Consider the following 22,906-nt stretch of genomic DNA (forward strand, 5'->3'; position numbering starts at 1 on the left):
TTCGACAAGTCACAATAAAAGCAATTCAATTCACTATGTCTTAACAGGACAAGCTGGTATTTGGTTTTTGGTGTGGGGTCTCCATGAAATTTTGCCACTTGTTTCTTTTGGAATACAAAAACTCTGCAACTCAAAAGTGAAACTGAATTTTAAGCCAAAGTAAAATGTCTGAATCAGATTCCCTAGAATAAGATTTTTTTAAAAAATTTAAATAAGTCACCACACTATAGTGGGTAAAACCATTTTTATTAACTGACCAAAGCATATCATTTTGTTTTCTGATTTGAGGTAAAATCATTAAACACAGTTCACAAGAAAATACGACTATTTAACCACAATTACAAGAGTTTGAAATCTCACTAGCTGTTCATATAATACTTTTACAAATTCATACAACTGTATAGTCTACTTAAGCTTAGTGTTAACCAAAAGAGCAATATCAAAGACCTAGACACTTGACTACTACTTTTGCAGTGGGTATAGTTTTATAACAACAGAATAACTGTTACCTTATGAATATACTTTACTTTAAAATCCACTTGGCTAGTGACTGTACTGTTTCCTCGTGGTTCAGGGGTGTGCATGAAGGCTCTTAGGAGAGCAAACACCTGTTCCTATTCTGTATGTCCCTCCCTCATTTCAAATGAGAATAACCAATTGAGGAAAATAACCAAATAACCATTGCCCCACCATGAATATGGGGCTTGGGAAGACAGTCCTACAATCTTCATCTTATATTTAGGTTTTCAGGCCAGCCAGCTGTTTTTTTCAAAGCTTTCTTTTGAATGTTCAGATCCTATTTTAATCCTAACTATAGACTACTGTGTTTGTGAGGGTGTCTGAGTGTCTATGTGAGGGCGAGGACAACAATGCAGTCCAGAAACACAGAAAATATGCTTTTTTGCAGCTGAGCTCTGTTTTGAGATTTCATTTTGTTACTGGACAGTGCTTTACTCAATACCAAAGTCTTTGGAACACTGCAGATTTGCTTTAGAGGTAGATAAAACAGAAATCATGCAGTTAAGTCAATTGAGAAAAAAAAAGGGATTTGTTATCTTTAGAGAACATCATGACTAAAAGTTGATCCTTTGTTCTTGGTGCCCATTTAAGATTTTTGGGAAATACCCAAGTCTTCCTTGTCTCTCAGGAAAAACACATTTAAATTCATCCTGTACTAACTACAGATAGAAGAAAAACAGTATTAACATGTGTATTACAGCACTGCAGTTCACTTTATGGATTTGTGACACACAAACACATCATGCATGCCAAGACAGAAGTTAATTTTATTAGTGTCACTAGTGATGTTAATTAAAAAACTTACAGCAAGTGCTCAAAATTTTTCTAAATATTGTAATCACTATGTTTTAAAGACAGAGTGGACTGTTACAAATGATTTTGCAAAATACAAAAATAGATATACTTCCACTGAATGCTTTAATCATTTTTCCGAGCACTCTCATCTTTTGGTTCTTCCTCATCTGAGTACACAGTGGGCTCCTCCCCATCCTTCAGCAGTTTGCCCACGTGATGATACTTGACTGGAGGTAGAGAAGAAAACACAAATGGTCACTCTCATTCTTTCTAAAACATCATTACCACGTTTCAATTTAAAGCATTTATTAGAGGCCTACAATATACTCAGCAATGTGTTGGGCTTCTTGAAGGATACAAAGGTGGTTTACCGTCCTTGCTAACAGGGAATTCGTTTTATTCAGAAGATAGACATATAAAACAGGTGGCAATGTCTGGCAATGAGTGTGCAAGGTAATGTCAAAATGAATTGTTTGTGTGTAGGGAATGTTTAGAAGAACAAGGGCAAGTTATGAGTTCATCAGAAGGGTTACAGAATACTTCATGGAAGGAGGATATATTTTGGAAAAAATGAATACAAGGATTTAGGGAGGGAGTTCCAGAAAATGAAAACGCCATGTACAAATGCATACAGGTGAGACAATGTATCTGGGAAGCAGTAAAGAGACCAAGTTGGCAGGAGTAGTTAACATTTAGAAGTTAGTAGGAGATAAGATTGGCTAAGTAGTGTGGGGAAATATTACGAAAGATCTGAAAAGCCAGCCTGAGGAGACTGGACTTACAGGTGGCAAAGGGCACTGAAGGTTTATAAGCGAAGGAATGACACAGTAAAATAGTGTTTTAACAACAGTATTATCAATGTGGTGCATAAGGCAGATTTCAGTAAGGAGAGGCTGGGGACAGGGCGATCCGGAGGCTAGCGTGCAGATCCAGATGCACAGGAACCAGAGCCAGGGAATGGAAAAGGACACATGAGAAGTACTTTGAAAGAAAACTGGAAGCATGAATTAAGTAAGTGAAAATTGGAGTTCCCATGGACCAAAATGGAAACTCTGTGGAGGGAGCCATTCCGGAGGCTCACGTGACAGGAGATCTACAACATGGAATGGACAAGTGAAGTCAGGATTGGCAAGAAAAAAAAAAGGTCTCCCTGAAAGTCTTTCAGAAAGAGAGTTCAATCCAATTGTGGGGATAGAAGCCATACTGTAGGGAGGAAGAAGGTATAGAGAGGAAATGAAGCAGTGGTTAGGAACAAAAACTTGTAAGAAGTTTGACAGTGAAGGGAAGGAATAACAGTCTCATAGATGAAGAGGATAGCAGGAGACAGAATGTTTTTCCCATCACAGAGAAAAACCTATAGGTGGTTAAAGGAAGTGGTAAAGGAGAGGAGATGACTGGAGGTGTTGGAGAAAACAGATTTAAGGGTGAAAACCAGAATGCAAAAGACTTGAGAAGAGATGGCATCAGCAAACCACCACATCACTGTAGCCAAACTAATGCAGGGTCGATCATCTGAATGTCCACAGCCAAGAGTCTCTTCTTCCTGAATATGAGTAGGAATTAGAGGAGTAACCAACCTGTCTAACCAGGTAACTAAAGCTGCTTTTGTGTGAAATAACTGTTGGGAACAATTGGAACTGTGGGAGACAAATAAAAGCTGGGTGGCGCCTGGGAAACCTGCCTTAAGGGGAATCCACACCAGCTTTGAGTATAGCTGAGGTGTCACAACAATATCTGGGGCTAGCCTTAAAGTGGGAAAAAAAAAATCACACTTTTTCTCCCATTGATGAAGGCAAGCCCTAGAAAATAGAGCTTTGTAAGTTACACACTACAATTCATTGGTTTCACATAGAAAACTAATTACAAAGGCATCCTTATGATGCCAAAAATTAGGGACTCTATTAGGTAACTGAACTATGTTTTCCAAAGTATAAAGACTTGCCTCTAGACTTGGAAGTTATATGTAGCCTGCTTGAGACCCAAACTCAAAGGCAGAGACACATCTGGCTAATTATTAATCCAGAACTCTCTCTGAAGTCAGCATTATTTTCAAAGAAAATGGTTGAATAGAGCCAAGAGAACATGTAATATTTAACTGATTATAGAGAACACACATAGAAAACTACATTTTAAATAAAAGATCTTCAAATAATGCTTATGGTCTTTATATACTGTTTCATAAAAGTGGGGAAAGACTCTTATTCAAATTCTGGGCAGTGAAATATTGCTAGAGTGATAATTAAACAGATTTGACAGAAGCCAATTCCTGAATTCTCAAAATCTGAACTTAACCCCTCATTCCTACTTCTCCCTAAAGACCTCGGCCCATAGCATAAGCCAGAAACAAGCATCTCCTTTTACTTTCTTTTTAAAAATGCAGACACCATTGTTCCTGGGCACATTATAAGCATCATTTGTAGATGAGGCCTATAGTTAGGCTCAATTAGATTCAAAGAGAAGCTGTTTCACAGAATACAAGTCTCCCATTCTTCAACAGAGATGTGGGCTGCTTTTAAACGGCAAGCTCTACAAGAGAGGGCTTATGAAAATCCCTTTCTGTAGCCAAGATGGCCACTGTCCTTTCCCTGACACACCAAGCACCAAATCCTCATTTGGAATCTGTGCAAATCTCTCAAAAATTTTAAAATCAAAACCAGAAACCCAAGTTTCCATAGAGAACTGGCTAAAAATTGGTATGTAATCATAGTAAGTGACTCAGCATTGCTACAATTACTTCAAGCCATGAACTTGATCCGTCCAAGATTAAGGAGCCTATCAAAATGCACCCAAGTTTCAGTCTGCTTAGTAATAACTATTGTCCTGCCATGAATCCCCATTACTGGTAGAAATTTGACCCAGGCACAATTTTAAAAATGCTTACAAGTGAACTGAGACTCCCAGTCACTCAGAGTCTCCTGCTGGGCAGCAGTGAGGTCAGAAAGGTCATCATACTCATCCTTCAGTGCTTCCTTATCCAGGCAAAATGTGGCAAGGCCCCTGGATGCATCTCTTCCAGCAAAGACCCCGTACGGCCCCTCTTCAAAAACAAAACCAAAGATCAATTCTTTATTAGACAGTCAATTTCTCTGTGATTTATACACAGAAAATGGCTTCCCTATTCATCAACATAGCCCCATTTTTGAATATCAAATTCTATTCGGAAACCATAGTAATGCCGATATTCTGAACATTACGTAGGAGACATAGAAAGACCTGTTGCCATTTAACTTTTAAATAACTAAAAGTAAATTAAACTGCTATACAATTGCATCAGTCTCCTGTGGTTTCCAAATAGCTAGTAAAAAAGGCATACGTGGTTAGTGATCTCTTGGGGTAGTGGTAGTAGGGAATCATACAAGATAATACTGAGTCCATGGGTTAGAATTCAACTTTAGAACATTGAACTGGGAGCCTGACGGTTCTAGGCACTTGGGGCTACACCAGTGAGAGTTATGGTTTCTTAAGACAATAAGCACTGATGTGTACATGGAAACACATTTCCTTGTAAATATATTCTGATATGTTTTAATGAAACAAAGATATCTTATAGAGATCTTTGGTTCCAAGGCTCAATTAAATATTAACTCATGGCATCTGCAGGAGAACCATTTTATAACAGTATCAGTGGTTAAAAAATCTATACACATTACATAACCTTCACTGTCAATAAATAAGAGATAACACAGAGATCAGTCTTCATTATCTGTTTTTGGTGGGCTTAAGAAGACTGTGAAAATACTAAAATTTTCATGGAAAAGAGACTGAATCAATACTGCAAAACAACTCTATAAAATGTGATTATCTGTGATATTACACTGAACTTTTGTCCAAGAGAGCAGAGAATCATTCTGTGGGTACAAAAAGTGGGTATTTAGAATTATTTAAATATTGCACAACTAAATGAAGAGAATCCAGTGTACTTTAAACAATGTGTTGTTTCCCCCAAGGCAGATTGAATAGCAGCCCTGACATTAAAATGTTTGTAGGTAACCACCATGCCAAGTATGAGAATAGATCAAGTTTCAACATGGCCTGGTCACCTGAAACCACAATACGCTCAGAAATTTTTTACAAATTGTATGACTTTTAAATGCAATTAAAATTCCAAAGAAAAATGCTTATTTTTAATCATCATTACATGCTGCCACATCCACTAAAGAAGGTAAAAAAAATGCCCACATTTTTCATAAATGTACACCTCTAGTGGAAATGGCAGCACCTAGTGCTTGAGAATTGGCAAACGTAATGGTTTGAACCTCACCATTTCAGAAATTATGGTCATTGGCTTGGTAGAGTGAGGCTTTACCAAGCAAACCTCATAGAATATTTAAACAAGGTCTAGTGGGAACATTAAAAGTCTTTAAAAAATACATATTATTCAATGCAATGTATATTCACTAGAATGTAAGCTCTATAGGCAGAGATTTGTGTCTGTTTTGCTCACTGCTATATTCCCACATCTACAACAGTGCCTTGCACAGAGTTAACAGGCACTAGAATGACTAATTTTTAGGAATCCTTTACAACATGAAGCATCACTTTCTACCATGATGTCACGTAGTCATGGGCTCACTGAATGACAGTGCAAGATAGAGACAGAGGTCTCACAATAGGCCATCTTTATCACTTTTCAGAGGGAAAACTAAGGCTCAGAGAGAACAATACTTTGCACAAGGTCACACAGCTAGTCATGACCCAATCAGGACTAGAACGCAGGTTGCCTGACTCCCAGTTTTGTGCTCTGTGCGCAGGCTGACATCCTCTCAATGACTCTGCAAACTACAGTCATGATGATGCCTCATGCACATGTTTTCACTCCTTTAATATTGAGCTCAATATTAACAGATATTTACATGATTATTTTTATTGATAAAGCATCTATGTGTGCTACTCTAAGTGACAAATAATGTGTGTGGTTTTCAAATGATTTTGACAGTTACATGCCCACAGAAAGCAGGTATTCTAAAACATCCGCAGGCCCGGTGCAGTGGCTCATGCCTGTAATCCCAGCACTTTGGGAAGTGGAGGTGGAAGGACTGCTTGAGCCCAGGAGTTCGAGACCAGCCTGGGCAACACAAGAGCGAGACCCTGTCTCTGAAAAATGAATAAAATGTCTGCAAGAAAAAACTGAGTTCCTTAACCTTAGCACATCTGATTTTGATCAGTTGGACTGGGAGATTAAAATGAACGCCTGAGTCTGACCTGTGTACCGCCTTCTGTACTTTTCCTCTCTCAGGCCAGTGTGGAATGAGCACCGTCCATGTGGACACCCTCTAAGCTCCCTGTGTTTAGAGGAGTCCATATTGGAGGAACGAAAACCTCTTCTTCCTCATCTCCAAGTATTCTATAAAGCAGGGCTTCGCAAGCCTGGCTGCTTTTCAAATTCGCCTGGGAAGCATGTTAAAATACAGACTCCCGGACCACCTGAGACTCATTTGCAGCTCTGGCGGTTAGGCTGGGAATCTGTAATTTTCCTCAGATGCATCAGGTGATTCTGATACGCAACAAGGTTTGCAAAAACCTCGACTCTAAGGAACCCATCAGGCCTCCAACAGCTCAACAGTGCAGCAGTCATCCATTCTTCATTTCCCTCTGGTTGGCTTTTTCTGATATCCCCCCACCCAGCAGTCTTCATAGCTCTACTCCTTTTGTTTCTTGGTATCCTCCCACTTCCTCCCTCCCTCCATTTTAATTTTTTTTCGGCTTCTAATCCTTTCTCGCCTGCTATAGACTAAATACCATATTACCTTAAAAGCTTGCCACGTTACCATTGTCCACCACATTCAGCCTTTATTCCTCCCTCAAACAGCCCCCTTCCTCCTTGTTCACCTTCCAGCCTCTCCCCATCTGCCACACACAGCACAAGCGCACACATACCAAACACATGCCACACACATACCTGACGCATGACCCATTTCAAGCGCGCATGCACACACCACACACACACACACACACACACCCGATAAATCACATACACTAAACGCGCACACACCGCGCATGCACACACCGCGAGTGCACACACACATCACTATCCACCGGGCACAATGCTTTTACCTGCTGCTAATCTCGTCTCGGCGTTTTCTCCCATACCCTCACATTTCAAAGCTACTCCCGGCGTCATTGGCCTTCCGGTCTTCTCTAGGTCTGGACCTTTTCTCTCTTTCGCCCTCCCCCATGCCTCCCTCGGAACACCCTCATTTCCTTCCTAGAACCCGACACTACCCCCTCCTCCTTCCAGGAATCCCCAAGCCCAGGTCCTTCGAAAACTCCCTCAACAGCCTGGGCTTTGATGTGTCCCCCCGCAACGCCTTCGAGCTTCGTGGTCCCACCCATCCCCGGCTTAAGCGCCTCAGCCTTCCTTCTCTAAACCCCTTCCAGCGCTGTCAGCGCGGGCCGGGGATCCGCGTCCCTGACTGGCCGGCAGCCCCTCTAGAGCGCCTCTTGTCCCCTATCCGCCTACCCTAGCTCGCCGCCATTCCTCCCTGCACTCAGGGTCGCCCCGCTCCCGCCTCGCCTCTCTCCCGCCCAGCCCTGTGCCGGGGGCCCCCTTCTTTTGTCTCTGAGCCCCCCTCGCCGGCCGCGTACCGGGCCCGTAGAATTTGCGGCCTTTGGTCACGTCGAACACCTTGCCGTTGATAGCCATGAGTATGCGCGGGTCCTGGACGCCGTCGAAGCGCCGCAGCTCGGCGGGGGTGAAGTCGCGCCGTTTGAGGCGGGGCAGAGGGGGCGGCTCGTCGTCGTCGCTGTCGCCGCTGGCCGCCGGCTGGTCCCCGCGCACGATCTTGTAGAGCAGGAAGATGCAGAGGCCAAGCAGCAGCAGGTTGAGCGGCGACGTGAAAATCTCGTGCAGCAGCCCGCCGCTCTCCAGCTCGCTCGGGTCGGCGCCAGTCGCCACTACATCCTCGGCAGCCATGATCTCTGAAGTAAAGGTTGGGCCGCGCTAGGCAGTGCTCCGGAACTCGCCGCTTTCTCCTCCCTCTGAGCGAGCGAGTGGCGCGCGGGGTTCGGCGGCCAAAGACTAGCCGGGGAGGAGGCGGGGCCGGAGGGGCGGAGCCTTCAAGCCCCGCCCACCCCGAGGCCACCTAAGCGCCCCGCCCTGCTGGGTCCGGTCAGGCAGCCCTCAGGCCCACTACAAAGCCTCTGGAGTCCGGCGCCGCGCCCCCGCGGCCGCGCAGTGCCCCCCTCAGTTCTACCTGGGAGGCCCCAGCCCAGCCTCACGCCATCCTCGCGCCATCCTATAGCTGAGCGCGACGCACGCGCTGCCCTCCTCTGCGCCCCTGTTTTGCTTCTCGCAGACCGACCCGCTGGGAGAGCCTCGGCATTGCCTGGTTCTGTGGGAGCGCCCCTCCACCACCTGATGCGCGCCAGACACCGACTCCCTTTCTCTCGGTGCAGGCTTTTCCCTGCCTCCGGTTCCGAAGCCCCTCATCTTCCCCCGGCCGTTCCCGGGCCCTCCAAGCTGTCTTAGGAGACAGGAAACTCGTTCTTCGAACTCCATTTTCTGTGTTAGAGCCCTACACGACTCATTTTCACCTTGGGAACCCCCATTCGCTCTCCTTGATGGCCCTTCCCCAATTCTCCCCCAGATGCTGTAGGACCGACACCCCCGGGATTGCTAAAGTCAGTGCACAACTCTCCCTATTATCTGGGGAAACGAATCGGATCGCCCAGTTAACTTTGAATTTTTTCTCCGTAAAACCCTTTTGCAATTACTGATTTGCTCAGTCACCAGGCATTAACAAGCAACGTTCTCTTGTTGCTCTTTTTTCCCCCCTCAGAATAATGTGAAAGTTTCTTTGTTTGGCAGCGTTCTTCTATTTGGAGTCTGTCAGGCTACCCTTGGCAGTCACAATAACCCTGAGCTGGAGCCCAGACAAAGGCGGGAGTTTGGAAGGATTCTAGGCCTGGTCCCTTCCTTTCCTAGGTATTTCATCCGGCCTTTGATGTGCTAACAGACTGCACAGAAGCAGGCCTCCACGGAGGAAGGGGTTGCCTCGCCCTAATCTGGCCCTTTTTCTGGTGGCAGGGGGAGGGGAGCAGAAGAAAGGATAGAGAGGGAAACAAATAATTAAAACCAAGCTGTGCACGCATCTGCAGCCCAGAGCAGTACTTTTCCACCAAGCATTCTGTTGGCTTGCACATAATTTACTCCTCCCAACACGCAAGAGACTTGAGTAAAGATTGGCTTCCTACCTCAGAATTCTAAAAATTTCTAGCAAAAACTGCTTCCATCCCTGCCCCCCACATCTTCTTAAATCATTATAAAGTGTAATGAGCCAAACAGTCTTTGTATCGGGCCCACGCATTTTTCTCAGAGCTAAATTTGGTTTAGCTGAACCGGCCCCTCCAGATCTTTTGTCAAAACTCTTCAATTTAATCATGGGGAAACAGGCTCAAACTGAGGGCACTTGGCTATAGTTAGAATCTATCTCTTTTAACATGTATGACCAAGAAAATTTAGAAAGCTAATAAACTTATGAAAAATATTTTCATTTGCAACTAATATGACAAAGGGTTAATATTTCTTTGAGAGCTCATTTGGATTGATAAAATGTATAAGATTCTAGTCAATAAATGGGAAAAAATAGGAACAGGTAGTTCACAAAAGAGAGCATGCCAGTGGTGAATAAGCATATGAAAAATGTTCAGTCTCATTAATAACAAAAAGAAAAGCATGGAGATGCCACTATCACCTACTACTTTTCTACAGGAAAGATAAAAGGGAAAAAAAGGACAACACAGTATTGGCAAGAGAGTGGTGAAACTCTCATACACTGTTGGGTATAACCTTTCATTATCCATAAAAATATTTTCTATGCATTAATCCCACTTCTAGAAATCTGTTCTTTGACCTAGTAATTCCATTTTTAGGAATCCATCCCAAGGAGACAGAAATGCAGACAAATATTTCATTACTAAGATGCTCAGCAGAGATTCATTTTTAATACAGAAAAACTAGAAACAACCTAAATGTCCGACTTCAAATAAAATGGCTAATTAATGCACTTGAATTGTGACAAAACCATTAAAAGGCCATTCAAATATCATCATTGTGGAGTCCTAATTAGGGAAAGGGAATCAGGCTGGTGGGAGCATGAAATAGCAAAAAGAAAAAAGCAAATAAGCTACAAATCTCCCTTTCTTCATGATCCAAAACGCAGCCTTCCTGCGCAAATAACTCTCAGTCTTCCCGTGCCCAGCTATCACCAGACACCTGTAAGTTAGCTCATTGCAACCTTGGCATTATCAATATTACACAAAGACCTCTTCAACAGACAGCATAAACACCATCCTATAAAATTTCCAGCAAGCCTTCATCTCCTGGCAGTTGGCTCCTCCCTTGCAGGCTGCCCTTTGTCTCCCTGGCAACATATATTTTCCTACTTTCTCTAATAAATCTACCTTCTTTTAACTAAAGCTGTCTTGGTAAATTCTGCTACCCCTGTGCCATCGGCCCAGTCATCTCTCCCCCACAACAATCATGACATGGCAAAACGCTTGTGTTTTAATCTTGAGGGAAAAACAGGATACAACACTATATGCAGTATGAATTCAACTATGTCAAAAAATTCATAAAAGGAAGTGTGGAAGGAAACATGCTAAAATGTTAACTGTTGTGATTGTTGGTTTCTTCTTTATACCTTTCTATATTATCCACAATGGGCACCTGTCACTTTTAACCTCAGGGGGAAAAAAAGGTTTATTATTTATTTTCTGAAAAAAATGTAGAATGATAATACATGTTCACTATAACAAACTTAAACAATACGTGAGCGTATAAAGTAAAAAATGAAACTCCTTTCTCCCTCTCCCAGTTCCCCAAACAGTACTTAAATCAGGCCCATACATTAGCCGTTTGGCTTATATTCTTGCAGACATGCAACACACACACACACACACACACATATTTTGTTTTATAAAACTGGGGGAAATTTTATATAATAAAAGTTTTATCATTTTTTTCCAATAAACAATAAAGAAAGGCACAGAGTAAAAAACAAAACAAAAACCAAGCCATTAGCTTCCCACCCAGATAACCCCTGCTGGAATGATTTTTCAAAGTAATATTTGTCTAAAGTTAGAAACTTCAAACTATGGGAAGATACAGAAGACAACTGTAGTCCCTCTCCTCACTCTTGATTCTCTTTCCTCAAAGGTAACCACTATTAAATCTGGGGAAAGTGCTTTCATGGAGGGATGGCGAGGATTTATTATTCTCGTTTATCATAGTCCAGTGTCTCTTCTGCTACACCTCTGTGTCCCCTTGGAGGATAATGGATTAAAGGAAGTCCTGCTTCACATGGAGGGTAGAAAACTTGTGCAACTTAAGACCTCAAGAAGTGATACAGTTTAAAAATATAAATGCTTGCAAACCAGATTTGATGTTCAGTAAAGTGGGCTATTAGCTAACACTGCGATGTAGAGATTGTTGAAGAAAAGCATCCCATCATTCAGGCTCATGTCAGAATCAATGCTGAGTGGAATGGTCTCCTCCAGGGTGGCAGTTCTCAAGTTATCTGGAAATAAGCAAGTGTGCTCCTAAATAAAAAGCCCCCTTCAGAACATGAGGGTTGCCTTAATATGCTCTTTGGCTCCAAATCAATTCCTAAAGCTGATGTACTTGACCCAAGGACTACTTATTTCCCAAGATACATGTTAAGTCTTTCAGTGTTTTCAAACTTTCTGTCTCCTTTTAATTATTTTCAAAGGTTTTAAAGAGTTTTTAAAGAAAAATAGAACAATTGGCTGATTAGCTAGAAAATGTTTGGGAAATAATTCAGCCTTACTAGGAAGCAAATAAATCCAAAGGAACATAATAACAACGCACCATTTCTCATCATTCAAATGACTGGAGTGTTCTTTTTTCTCTTTTGTTTCTTGGAGCTTTTTAAGAATGGTAATACTTGGTGTTGGCAAGCACAGAGCAAAACAAGCACTCTGACACAATTGGCAAGAGTAAAATTGCTAGAATGCAAGATTCATTTTGTTCACCAATGTATTTCAAGCCCCTAGACCATGTCTGGCACATAGTAGGCATGCAATAAATATTTGTTGAACTTAATTATGTTGTAAAAGGGTTTAGGCTTTCTAGAAAGCCCTTTGGCAATATGCAATAAAAGCCTCAAACTATTCCTAGTCTGTGGCCAAGAAATCTAACTTCCAGGAATTTCCCCTAAGGAAGTGTTCAGAGACGTGAACAGAGATTTGTGTAGAAGAATCACAAAGCATGATACATGATAGCAAAATCTGGAAACAGCCTAAATATCCAAAGATGCTCCCCATCTCACTCAGAGTAAAAGCTCAAGTCCTTACAGCACCTACAAGGCCCTACAGGATCTGCAGTACTCTACCCACCCTTACCTTTAAGACATTAGGATCTCACCACTTTCTTCCCTGGTCACTCTACTCCAGCTACAGTGGCCTCCTTGCTGCCCTTTGAACAAGCAGCCATATTTCCAATTCAGGACCTCTGTGCTTGTCATTCCATTTGTCTGGAATGCCCTTCCCTAGACATTCTCATGGGTCATTCCCTCACTGCTTTCAAATCTCACAACACCCTCTTCCTACTCCTCATCCTCCTTCCCTGCTTCATTTTCCCTCATTGCATTTACTGCTTCCTAATATACAGTATCTTTTCTCATTTTTAAAATCTCTTCCAACTTGAACATAAGGTACACAAGAACAGAGGTTTTTGTCTATATTCTTCACTGTTATAGTCCTTGTGCTTAGAATAGTGCCTGGCATGTAGTAGGTGCTCAATAAGTATTTGTGGACTTGAGTTTGAGTATGGAAACCCATTATGTTAAATTCTCATGCACAGAAAAAAAAAATCTGAAGGAAACACACCTAAAAGTTAAGAGTTATCTCTGGGTTGTGAGATTATAGGTAATTTTAGGTAATTTTTGCTATCTTCTTTGTCAGTGAATATAAACTCCTTTTATTATTATTATTATTATTATTATTATTATTTTTTTTTTTTTTTTTTTTTTTTTTTTTTTTTTGAGACGGAGTCTTGCTCTGTCGCTCGGGCTGGAGTGCAGTGGCCAGATCTCAGCTCACTGCAAGCTCCACCTCCCGGGTTTACGCCTTTCTCCTGCCTCAGCCTCCGGAGTAGCTGGGACTACAGGCGCCCGCCACCTCGCCCGGCTAGTTTTTTGTATTTTTAGTAGAGACGGGGTTTCACCATGTTAGCCAGGATGGTCTCAATCTCCTGACCTTGTGATCCGCCCGTCTCGGCCTCCCAAAGTGCTGGGATTACAGGCTTGAGCCACCGCGCCCGGCCTTCCTTTTATTATTATAACAAGCAAAAAAAAGTTTAAAAATTTAAAGACTAGAAAACAAAATTCTACAGTTGCCAACTATGTCTTGAGTGATAGTGTATGGATCCACATTCCCAATTTCAGAGACTGGAGACTTCATGCTGAGATTTTAAAGAGACCCCAAAGGAACCTGCCCATCTGCATCCACTCAGCCAACCTTGATTGAGCTCTAGCTCTATGCTAAACTCTGTGGTGAGCCTACGGATGCAAAATACTTTCCCTCAAAGAAGGAGCTCACAGTCTAGCAAGGGGAGACAGATGGTCAAAAGGTTACAGATGCTGCGGTTGAGGTCTCCACATGGTAAGGGGGAGGTTGGCAAGGGATGGTGGGAGGTGTGATCTAGGAAGGTTTCATACAGGAAATGACACTGATCTGAGTCTTAAAAATGTTCATGGCACCAGTTAGGCCTATCAGTAAAAAAAAAAAAAAAAAAAAGAAAGAAAAAGAAAAACATTTCACCAAGTGGACAAGGAAGGGGATAAATTTTCTGAGGAACCAGTAGTTCTCAAACTTTAGTGAAGATCAGCATAATCTGGAGAAGGGGAGGGCACTTATTGAAATGTCCACTCCTAGGACCAGCCACCAAAGATTCTAATCTAGTAGGTCCAAGGGAAAGCCTGAGAATCTTTAGTAATAGCTGACATTGTTTGAGCACTTATTACTTGTCAGGCAACGTTCTAAGCCCTTTTGTGGATTAACTCGAGTACTCTTCCTAAAACACTGTGAGGCAGTTGGTTATATTATTCCATTTCACGGCTGAGGAAACAGGTACAGAAAAGTTAAGGAACTTGTCCACTGTCACACAGCTGTCAGAATTCAAATATAGTCAGTCTGGTTCCAACCTTGGCTGTTTACCATTGAGCTATTTGACCTGCATTCTAACATGTGAACAAGCACCCCAGGTGATTCCAATCCAGGTCAGAAACACTGGGATAGAAGAAGCAATCTGGGGCTGGGTGCGGTGGCTCACACCTGTAATCCCAGTGCTTTGGGAGTCTGAGGTTGGTGGACTGCTTGAGCCCAGGATTTTGAGACCAGCCTGGGCAACATTGTGAGACCCTGTCTCTACAAAAAAAATGCAAAAATGTAGTCGGTTGTGGTGGTACATGCCTGTAGTCCCAGCTATGTGGGAGGGTCACCTGAGCCCAGGAGGTCAAGGCTGCAGTGAGCCATGATCGTGCCACTGCACTCCAGCCTGGGCAACAGAGCGAGACCCTGTCTCAAAAAAAAAAAAAAAAAAGCATTCTGAACAAAGGTACAGAGGTGCAAAACAGCATGTCCCATTCTAGGAAAGCCCTCTAATGACTCCCCATTGTCAGTGAAATCAAGTCCAGAGTCTTTGGCATGGTTTACCCAACTGTGGTGTGATACCTACCCAGATTTCACCTCCCACCCCCACTTCAGGACCCACGCACTCATTCTCCCAGGTCCCCAACTGCTGAAAGTGTTGGTGACTGACAGCTTGCAACGAAATCCTCTTCCTAAGATTGCACTGGGCTAAAGAGAGCTTTCTAGCCCAAAGTCACAGATCCTTCTTAGTGCAGCCTGCAGGTAATGAATGGCCAATACAGGGATATAAAGGCCTGTCTCCCTTTCTCCATCTACGGAAAACTCTGAAGAGTCATACCAGGCTCAGAACTCCCTGTGGGATTGATGGAAGCTGCATTGTGACTGCACTGAAGCTCAGCTTCTCCCTCCGCCCTATCCTACTCCCTTGTCTTACATTTCAGGTGTCGATTCCAAGAGCACTCTTCAGTCAATTTTCTACATAGCAAACTCCATCACAGAGTCTCTTTCCCAGGCAACCCAGCCGTCCATGATCTGGCCTCAGATTACTTGTCCAGCTTTATCTCTTTATCTCTTTCTACTTTCTCCTTACCCTCAACACTCCAACCATAATGAAGCTAGGAATGATGTGGCCAATGTCGCAGCTAATGTGAGTGCTATGAACATTTTACATGTGATTCCATTTGTCTAGAATGCTCTTCTCCAGATATTCTCATGGGTCATTCCCCTTCCTGCTTCAAATCTCGTTTATCTTACAAGCGAGGTTCTATTATCATCCTCTTTTCATAGATGAGCAAAACCAATACATAGATAGGTTAAGTTACTTGTCCAAAGTCACACAATTAGTAAGAAGCAGTGCTGGGATTTAAACCCAGCAGTCTGGCCCCAGAGCCCATGCTTTACATGAGATCATTTTGCTTTTTCGAAGTGTCATGCTCATAGGAACATGGAGGTTGCAATTGGAGGGGTGGAGACTGGAGCATGGACACCAGCCTTACCGCAGGAGAAAATGAAGACTTAAATCAGTGTTGGGATAGTGAGGACACAAATGCAAGGATACATGTAATAAATGTTAAGGAGCTGGATGGGACAGGACTTTGGATTGCTCCTCTATTTCTCCCATTCCTTCTACATCTGACTTATGCCCCCAATTTTTGCATGGGTGGATGGCATATCATTCGTCAAAAGAAGATATATAGCAGGAGGAGCAAACTTGCAAAAAGGACATTGTATGCAAATGGGGGTTGTGTTTTAAAGTGTGGTTCATAAACCAGCAGCTTTGGCATCCGCTGGGAGCTTGTTGGAAATGCATGATCTTGGGCAGTATGCCAGACGTACTGAATCAGAATCTCCATTTTAACAAATCCTCCAGATGATTTACATGCACATTAATGTTTGAAAAGCAAGGGCATAAGGAACATTCTGGTGGTGCTATCCAGTAATATGTCCAATCGGATATTTGGGTTTGGGGCTTAGGATGGAGGTCTGGACTGGAGGGGTAAAGACAGGAGGTATCAGACTATGGGTGGTAGCTGAAACTACTGGCATTGAATTAGATCCCAAGGAGAATATAGGGCAGAGGTCTCTCTCTCTTCAAGGCTCATTGCACAATGTTCTAAGCCAAGGTTGAAAATTGTTAGCCTTGGTGACTACAGCTGGCTCGAACACATGTTTATTTGACCCTCACATTATTTTAATTTTTAAAATATTAGATGTAAGCACTTAACCAATAGATTTTTACATAAAGCCTGCATTTCTGACATAAAAATCTTCTCTTAAAAAATGAGAAGATCATTTTGGGAGGCCAAGGTGGGCAGATCACTTGAGGCCAGGAGTTCAAAACCAGCCTGGCCAACATCGTGAAACCCTGTCTTTACTAAAAATACAAAAATTAGCTGGGTGTGGCACGAGAATCACTTAAACCCAGGAGGCGGAGGTGGCAGTGAGCTGAGGTTGCGCCACTGCACTCCGGCCCCAGCCTGGGCGACACAGCAAGACTTTGTCTCCAAAAAAAAAAAAAAAAAAAAAGAGAGACAGAGAGAGAAGATCTGACATTATATCTCTGATTAGCAGCTGCCTCCTTTAGGAGGTACACCTAAAGAAGCCCCATTTCTCCCTGCTGTATCCCCAATGCTGAGAACAAGTATCAACTGTCTTTTATCACATTTACTCTGTTTTTGTTAAAGCAGAATTAAGTGGATAATCAAAATTTCTTTGTACCTATGACTATCAAAAGTGGAAAATGAAAGATAGAGAACAGGGTTACTATTTTAAAATAAAAACAGGGCAAGAACACATTTCTTTGTGATTTCTGGCATATACTACATTGCCACACATCAACCAGACTTGCATTACTTACTCATATTACAGGCCTGGCATTTATAGGCAGGTTGCAGAGAGAAAAAGAGGGCCAAGATAGAGTCTTGGGGAGGATTAACATTGTAGGAATAAGTAGAGGAAGAGAAACCCACCAAGGAGATTGAGAATAAAAACCACAAGTGGTAGGAAAATGGTAGAATAGTGTGGTCCAATAGAAGCAAAGGGAGGAGACAGGGTTTCCAGGAGGGAGAGGTTTACAGTGCCAAGGGCTGTAAATGGATCAAGAAAGATGAAAACTAAGGTGTAAGTTGGACTAGACAGTTAGGAAGTCCTGGGTTACCTATGCCAGACTCTTTATTGTGGCATGAGAAGGGTGGAAGTCTGGTTCCAGTGGCCTAGGGAGTGAGTGGAACATGAGGATTGAGGAGATCTACCTCTCAAAAAAGAAGTTTGAGAAGCTTGACTAAGGCAAAGGAGGTAGGGAAAAGAGGGAATTGGATTCCTTGGTTTGATTTTTGTTGTTCTGAAAACTGTCATAGACTTCAGTTGCAGAAGATAGGTAGTAATGCTTAGAGGTTGAAAGTACAGGACAAAGTGGGTACTTTTTTTTTTTTTGAGATGGAGTTTTCCTCTTGTTGCCCAGGCTGGAGTGCAGTGGTGCGATCTCAGCTCACTGCAACCTCTGTCTCCTGGGTTCAAGCGATTCTTATGCCTCAGCCTCCGGAGTAGCTGGGATTACAGGTGCCCACCACCACTCCTGGCTAATTTTTGCAAATTCTTTTGTAGAGATGGGATTCTGCCATATTGGCCAGGCTGGTCTTGAACTCTTGACCTCAAGCGATCCACCCACCTTGGCCTCCCAAAGTGCAGGGATTACAAGCGTGAGCCACCTCGCTCTGCCCAGAGTGGGTATTAATCAACCCTGTGGCATGGAATGAGACAAGAGAGGATGAAATCGAAAGAACAGGTGTAAGGGTCATAGCTTCTCCTTTAAGAGGAGAGGGAGAGGGAATTCAAACCTGACAGTTTCAATGTTTTCCATGAAGTAGGAGGCAAGGTCAACTGTGAGGGGAACAGAATGGGGAGAGTGGGGAAACAGCAAGGGCTTGAGTATTGGCCAAGGCTAATATTTTTACCATTCCCTCCATAGGGGCTTTTGGAAACAGGAAGAAACAGGAGAAATACAGGCATTATGTTGCCTAGGAAACACAGTGGTTTGCTAAAGCAATAGTATGTTCTTTCGATTCTTATTAACCCTTTCGTATCCATTGTAACCTCAAAGAGAGCTAACTGGTGAATAGGGATGGAAGTAGAGAGAATTTTGCTCCATAGAACACACAGTGGACATCCTCTTTAGCCTGAGAAAAATAAGAGGGTATGAGTAGCCCTGGGACAGGAGACTTAAATAAAATAGGAGAGACCATCAAAGAAGTGGCAGGCAGTAAGGTGTCAAAGACATTCCCCTATTTCCTTGTGCTTGTATGTGACCCACACCACACACACACACACACACACACACACACACACTCCATCCCTTTGCATGTATGCAGGCACGATCCCACTTTCCCACCAATCAGAAATATCTAGAGTTAATACGTGGGAATTATCCTTTCCTTGATTTTTTTTTTGGTGTGGTAAGATAATCTAATTGAAAATGAATTGTCTTCTGTTTTTTCTGCTATATAAGTTCATCGCTAAACAAAATTTATCTTTCTCTCTCTTACTCTTGCCACAGAGGATGGCCAGGGCTTTGTGACAAGGAGATCTGAGCTTTACATATGCCATGAAGAAAGTAGAGAGGACTTTGTTTCCAAAAAGTCTCTAGGTTATTGAGAGCTTTGAGCTGAGCCGAGAGTTCAGTTCAAAGGTCTCTGAGGGTGGGGAGGAGTGGAGTGTGGATCAGCTACATGCCCCAGCCTAGGCACATATTGTGGTTGGGAGGCAGTGTCCCAGAGTGTCCAGGATCCACGTCCTGGTCCGCACACCGCACCCATGACTCCCCAGAAGCCCATAACAGTGGAGGGTGTAAATTCTATTGAGGAAGTCTTTCCCTCCAGACTCAGTTGTCCTCCCCAAGCTGATGCTGGTCCATCATTTTTAGTGACTTTAACATCAATGTGGATGACCCATCCCACACTATGACCTTCCACTTCTTTGACTTTCTTCACCTCCAACACTTTTTCCTCTACTCCACGTTAGCCACCCTCTCTTGGTCATACACTAGACCTTTTCAAAAACCCAGCTCCGATTAAATCCAACTGTTCCCCCATTTCCTAACTGCACATAAACAACTGAACATTGTAGTAGAAAGCACAGTACTCTACTTGCTGGTCTCCCTTGAAAAAAAACTTTGGAAAAGAATCAAAACTATTTTATTCACAGATGACATGATCATCTATGTAGAAAATCCAACAAATCCTACAAATAAGCTACTAGAACGAATGAGTAAGTTAGCAAGGCTAAAGGATACAAGATTGACATATAAATATCAATTTTATTCCTATTTTCTAAATATTCAATAGCAATGAACAATCAGAAATCAAAATGAAGAAAGAGACAATAACATCCACAACAACATTAAAACATCCACAACAACATATTACACATGAAATAATTTGGGACAAAAAGTATATGATTCTATCTATGTAAATGCCCAGAAAATACAATCTAACATATAGTGACAGAAAGCAGGTCAGTGGCTACCAGGGGATAATGAATGAGGAAGAGCCCACCTCTCTATTCTTGCTTTCAGCTGATGATATTGCATTTCATTTCTTTAAGAAAATAGAAACAATTAGATGTAAACTATCATCTCCCTGCCACCAAACCCACCAAACCCTACCTGCAGCTGTATTCTCTGTATTCCTTCTTGGTACTGTGCAGAGAGTGTCTTTACTCCTATCAAGGGCCTTCCCCTTGAACTCTGCATCTATTTGCCTAATTCTCAAAACCCTGGCTCCCATAGTTTATCTTCTTCTCTCCTTGATCGTACTTATGAGCAGATAAACACGCTTTAGTGTTTCTTCTCTTTTAAGATGCCTTCCTCGGGGCCAGGTACTGTGGCTCATGCCTGTAATCCCCGCACTTTGGGAGGCCGAGGCAGGCAGATCACTTGAGGTCAGGAATTTGAGACCAGCCTGGCCAACATGGTGAAAGCCTGTTCTCTACTAAAAATATAAAAATTAGCTGGGTGTGGTGGCATGTGCCTGTAATCCCAGCTACTTGGGAGGCTGAGGCAGGAGGATCGCTTGAGCCTGGTAGGTGGAGGTTGTAGTGAAGCAAGAGTGTACCACTGCACTACAGCCTGGGCGATGGGAGAGAAACCCTGTTTCAAAAAAACAAAACAAAACAAAAACAAACAAACAAAAAAAGCAAAACCAAAACCAAAAACCTTTCCCTAACCCCAAATCTTCCTAGTAGCTACTCCCCTGCATTTTCTGTTCCCTGTGTATCCAAACTTCTACAAAGGGTTGTCTATATGTATCGTCTCCACATCCTTGCCTCCCATTCTCTCTTCCACTTACTCTACTGGGCTTTTGTCTGCATCACTCCTTCAATGCCATTCTTATCTATGTTCTGATTCCATGGACATTTTTGTAACTTTATCTTTGGACTCTGTCTCTCAGAGTACAAAGTACGCTCAGAGCACTTTGTACACAGAGTACAACATTTGATGGAGTTGATCACTACACCCTGAAATACTTTCCTTACTTAGTTTCTGGGATACATTCCACATCCTTTGATGGTTTTTCTCCTTTCTTATTCACTACTCCTTCTCAGCTGCCCATACCATTTACACCTCCTTTGCCAGACTTTTAAATGTTGGAGTGCCCCAGATACGTCCTGGGCCAGCATCTGGTCTCATTCCCTGCTCAGGTGATTTCATTCAGTCCTAATGTTTTTCATATACTTAAGACTCACATATTTAAATTTTGTATGAAGGACAAAAGGAAGGAGAAAAAAGCATAAAATAAACTTTTTACCCTGGTCTTAGCCCTGGACTCCAGATCCTGTATACATTAGGCATACTTGACATCAATAGGTATCAGAATATTTACATGTCCTAAACATAACGTTTAATTTCATCCTTGTATTAGACGCTGTACAGTGGTGAGAAACAGAAACTGCTTAGTTATTTAGAGGAGAAAAGGATGGGACACAGGGAATTAAGAGCTTACAAAAATCAGTGAAAGGGTTGGAAGAACAGGCTATAGCCTCGGGCTGTAGGAATGACTACCAGGACTCTATCAACTAAATAGGCCCATTAGGGGTACTGTGACCTCTGCCCTGAGACAGAAAAGTGGGTCATCAGGAAGCCTCCGCTAGGATGACTGGCTTCAAGAATAGAGCAACGCCCATGACCTCCCCGTCCCGGGTCCTGCGCCAGAGCCCAGCCTCGCCCTCGAGCTGCAGCCGGGCCTGGCCGCCTGCTGCGCCCTCTTGCGCCCAGGACTCGCGCCGAGCGCACCTCGGCTGCACGCCCGACATCTGGGCGCTGCACCACTGGAGCGTCTGGCTTACCCCTTTCTCGCGTGGCGCAACTCGCCTCTTCGAAGCTTCCTTCTTCCTATGCTGCCTGTGCGAGCCGCTGCCAGTCTACCCCGACTTGGCGGAGGTGGTGGGCTGTCACTGGTCATGGCCATCAAAGGCAACTGAAAGTTTCTTATCAAAAGAAATTTGGCTGGCTGGTACCCCCACAGTTCTACGAAATGAGAAGACTTGAAAACTTTGCCTCTCTCTGATTTGCACAAATTTTGTTTGGATCTGGCATTAGAAGGACTGGAAAGGTGGCTGCCGATCACCTTGTTAACTGCTGATGGGATGCTCTAGCTTTTACCAGTGATGAGCTACACTTAGAAGATTCAGACTTTTTAGAAAATCTTATCTCTGCTGGAAAAAGGACTGAAGAAATCATGAAGGAGGGCAAGCAATTTCACTGGATAGTAATAGACAATCGCCAGCTTTACGATACTCACGTGACTGTTCAAAGTGTAAACACGTTTATCCTAAGAATTCTGTAGTAAGAGCCATTTGTAGGGTACTCATGCTTGTTTGTAAACTGGCCTACTTGAAGTCCTCGTGAATAACAAGGGTTGAATTTAAACTTGCTTGAAACTTAAGGAAGTGTGTGCCTATAAAAGTTATACGGCTGGGCGCGGTGGCTCACGCCTGTAATCCCAGCACTTTGGGAGGCCGAGGCGGGTGGATCACTTGAAGTCAAGAGTTCCAGACCACCCTGGCCAACATGGTGAAACCCCATCTCTACTAAAAATACAGAAATTAGCGGGGCGTCGTGGCGCACACCTGTAATCCCAGCTACTCGGGAGGCCGAGGGAGGAGAATCGCTTGAATCGGCAAGACTGAGGTTGCAGTTAGCCGAGATTGCACCACTGCACTCCAGCCTGGGCAACAGAGGCAGATTCTATCTCAAAAAAAAAAAAAAAAAAAAGTTATTATAATGCAGTGCTTCTTATTTCAGGGAGCTCTCTTGCTTGTTTTATTTGTTAGAATGCTTTACACTTTCCACTGAACAGAAACTAAAATAACCTGCTATACAATTAATCACAAATACAGTTCTCGAGTTTTTTCCCATATACATGAGTATTTGTGTAAAACATGTCTTCTTTGTAGCAGCTAGGCCCTGCCACCATTGTGCTTGGCTGAG

The 22,906-nt window shown here is 43.1% G+C and overlaps 1 protein-coding gene and 1 pseudogene across 1 annotated transcript; one reads left to right on the forward strand and one right to left on the reverse strand.

Annotated features, from left to right (window-relative positions):
* Nucleotides 1-227: 227 nt before the first annotated feature.
* Nucleotides 228-8,343, reverse strand: PGRMC1 (progesterone receptor membrane component 1). Its single transcript, XM_023198694.1, has 3 exons — nucleotides 7,900-8,343; nucleotides 4,196-4,351; nucleotides 228-1,541 (listed from the first exon to the last, which is right to left on the reverse strand). The coding sequence occupies exons 1-3, from the start codon at nucleotides 8,225-8,227 to the stop codon at nucleotides 1,438-1,440; spliced, it is 588 nt and encodes a 195-aa protein (XP_023054462.1). The 5' UTR covers nucleotides 8,228-8,343; the 3' UTR covers nucleotides 228-1,437.
* LOC111531444 lies at nucleotides 8,226-22,324 on the forward strand (annotated as a pseudogene).
* Nucleotides 22,325-22,906: the final 582 nt, after the last annotated feature.

Source organism: Piliocolobus tephrosceles, chromosome 12 (genome assembly GCF_002776525.5).
Source record: "Piliocolobus tephrosceles isolate RC106 chromosome 12, ASM277652v3, whole genome shotgun sequence".
Taxonomy (NCBI): Eukaryota; Metazoa; Chordata; class Mammalia; order Primates; family Cercopithecidae; genus Piliocolobus; species Piliocolobus tephrosceles.

What these genes read in the sequence shown, in the direction of transcription:
- PGRMC1 (XM_023198694.1), bottom strand. Translation starts at nt 8,227, where the DNA reads ATGGCTGCCGAGGATGTAGTGGCGACTGGCGCCGACCCGAGCGAGCTG. An exon ending in CCGCAAATTCTACGGGCCCG is followed by an intron (nt 4,352 to 7,899) that starts GTACGCGGCCGG and finishes TTGTTTTTGAAG; the next exon opens with AGGGGCCGTACGGGGTCTTT. An exon ending in CTGGGAGTCTCAGTTCACTT is followed by an intron (nt 1,542 to 4,195) that starts GTAAGCATTTTT and finishes CTCTACCTCCAG; the next exon opens with TCAAGTATCATCACGTGGGC.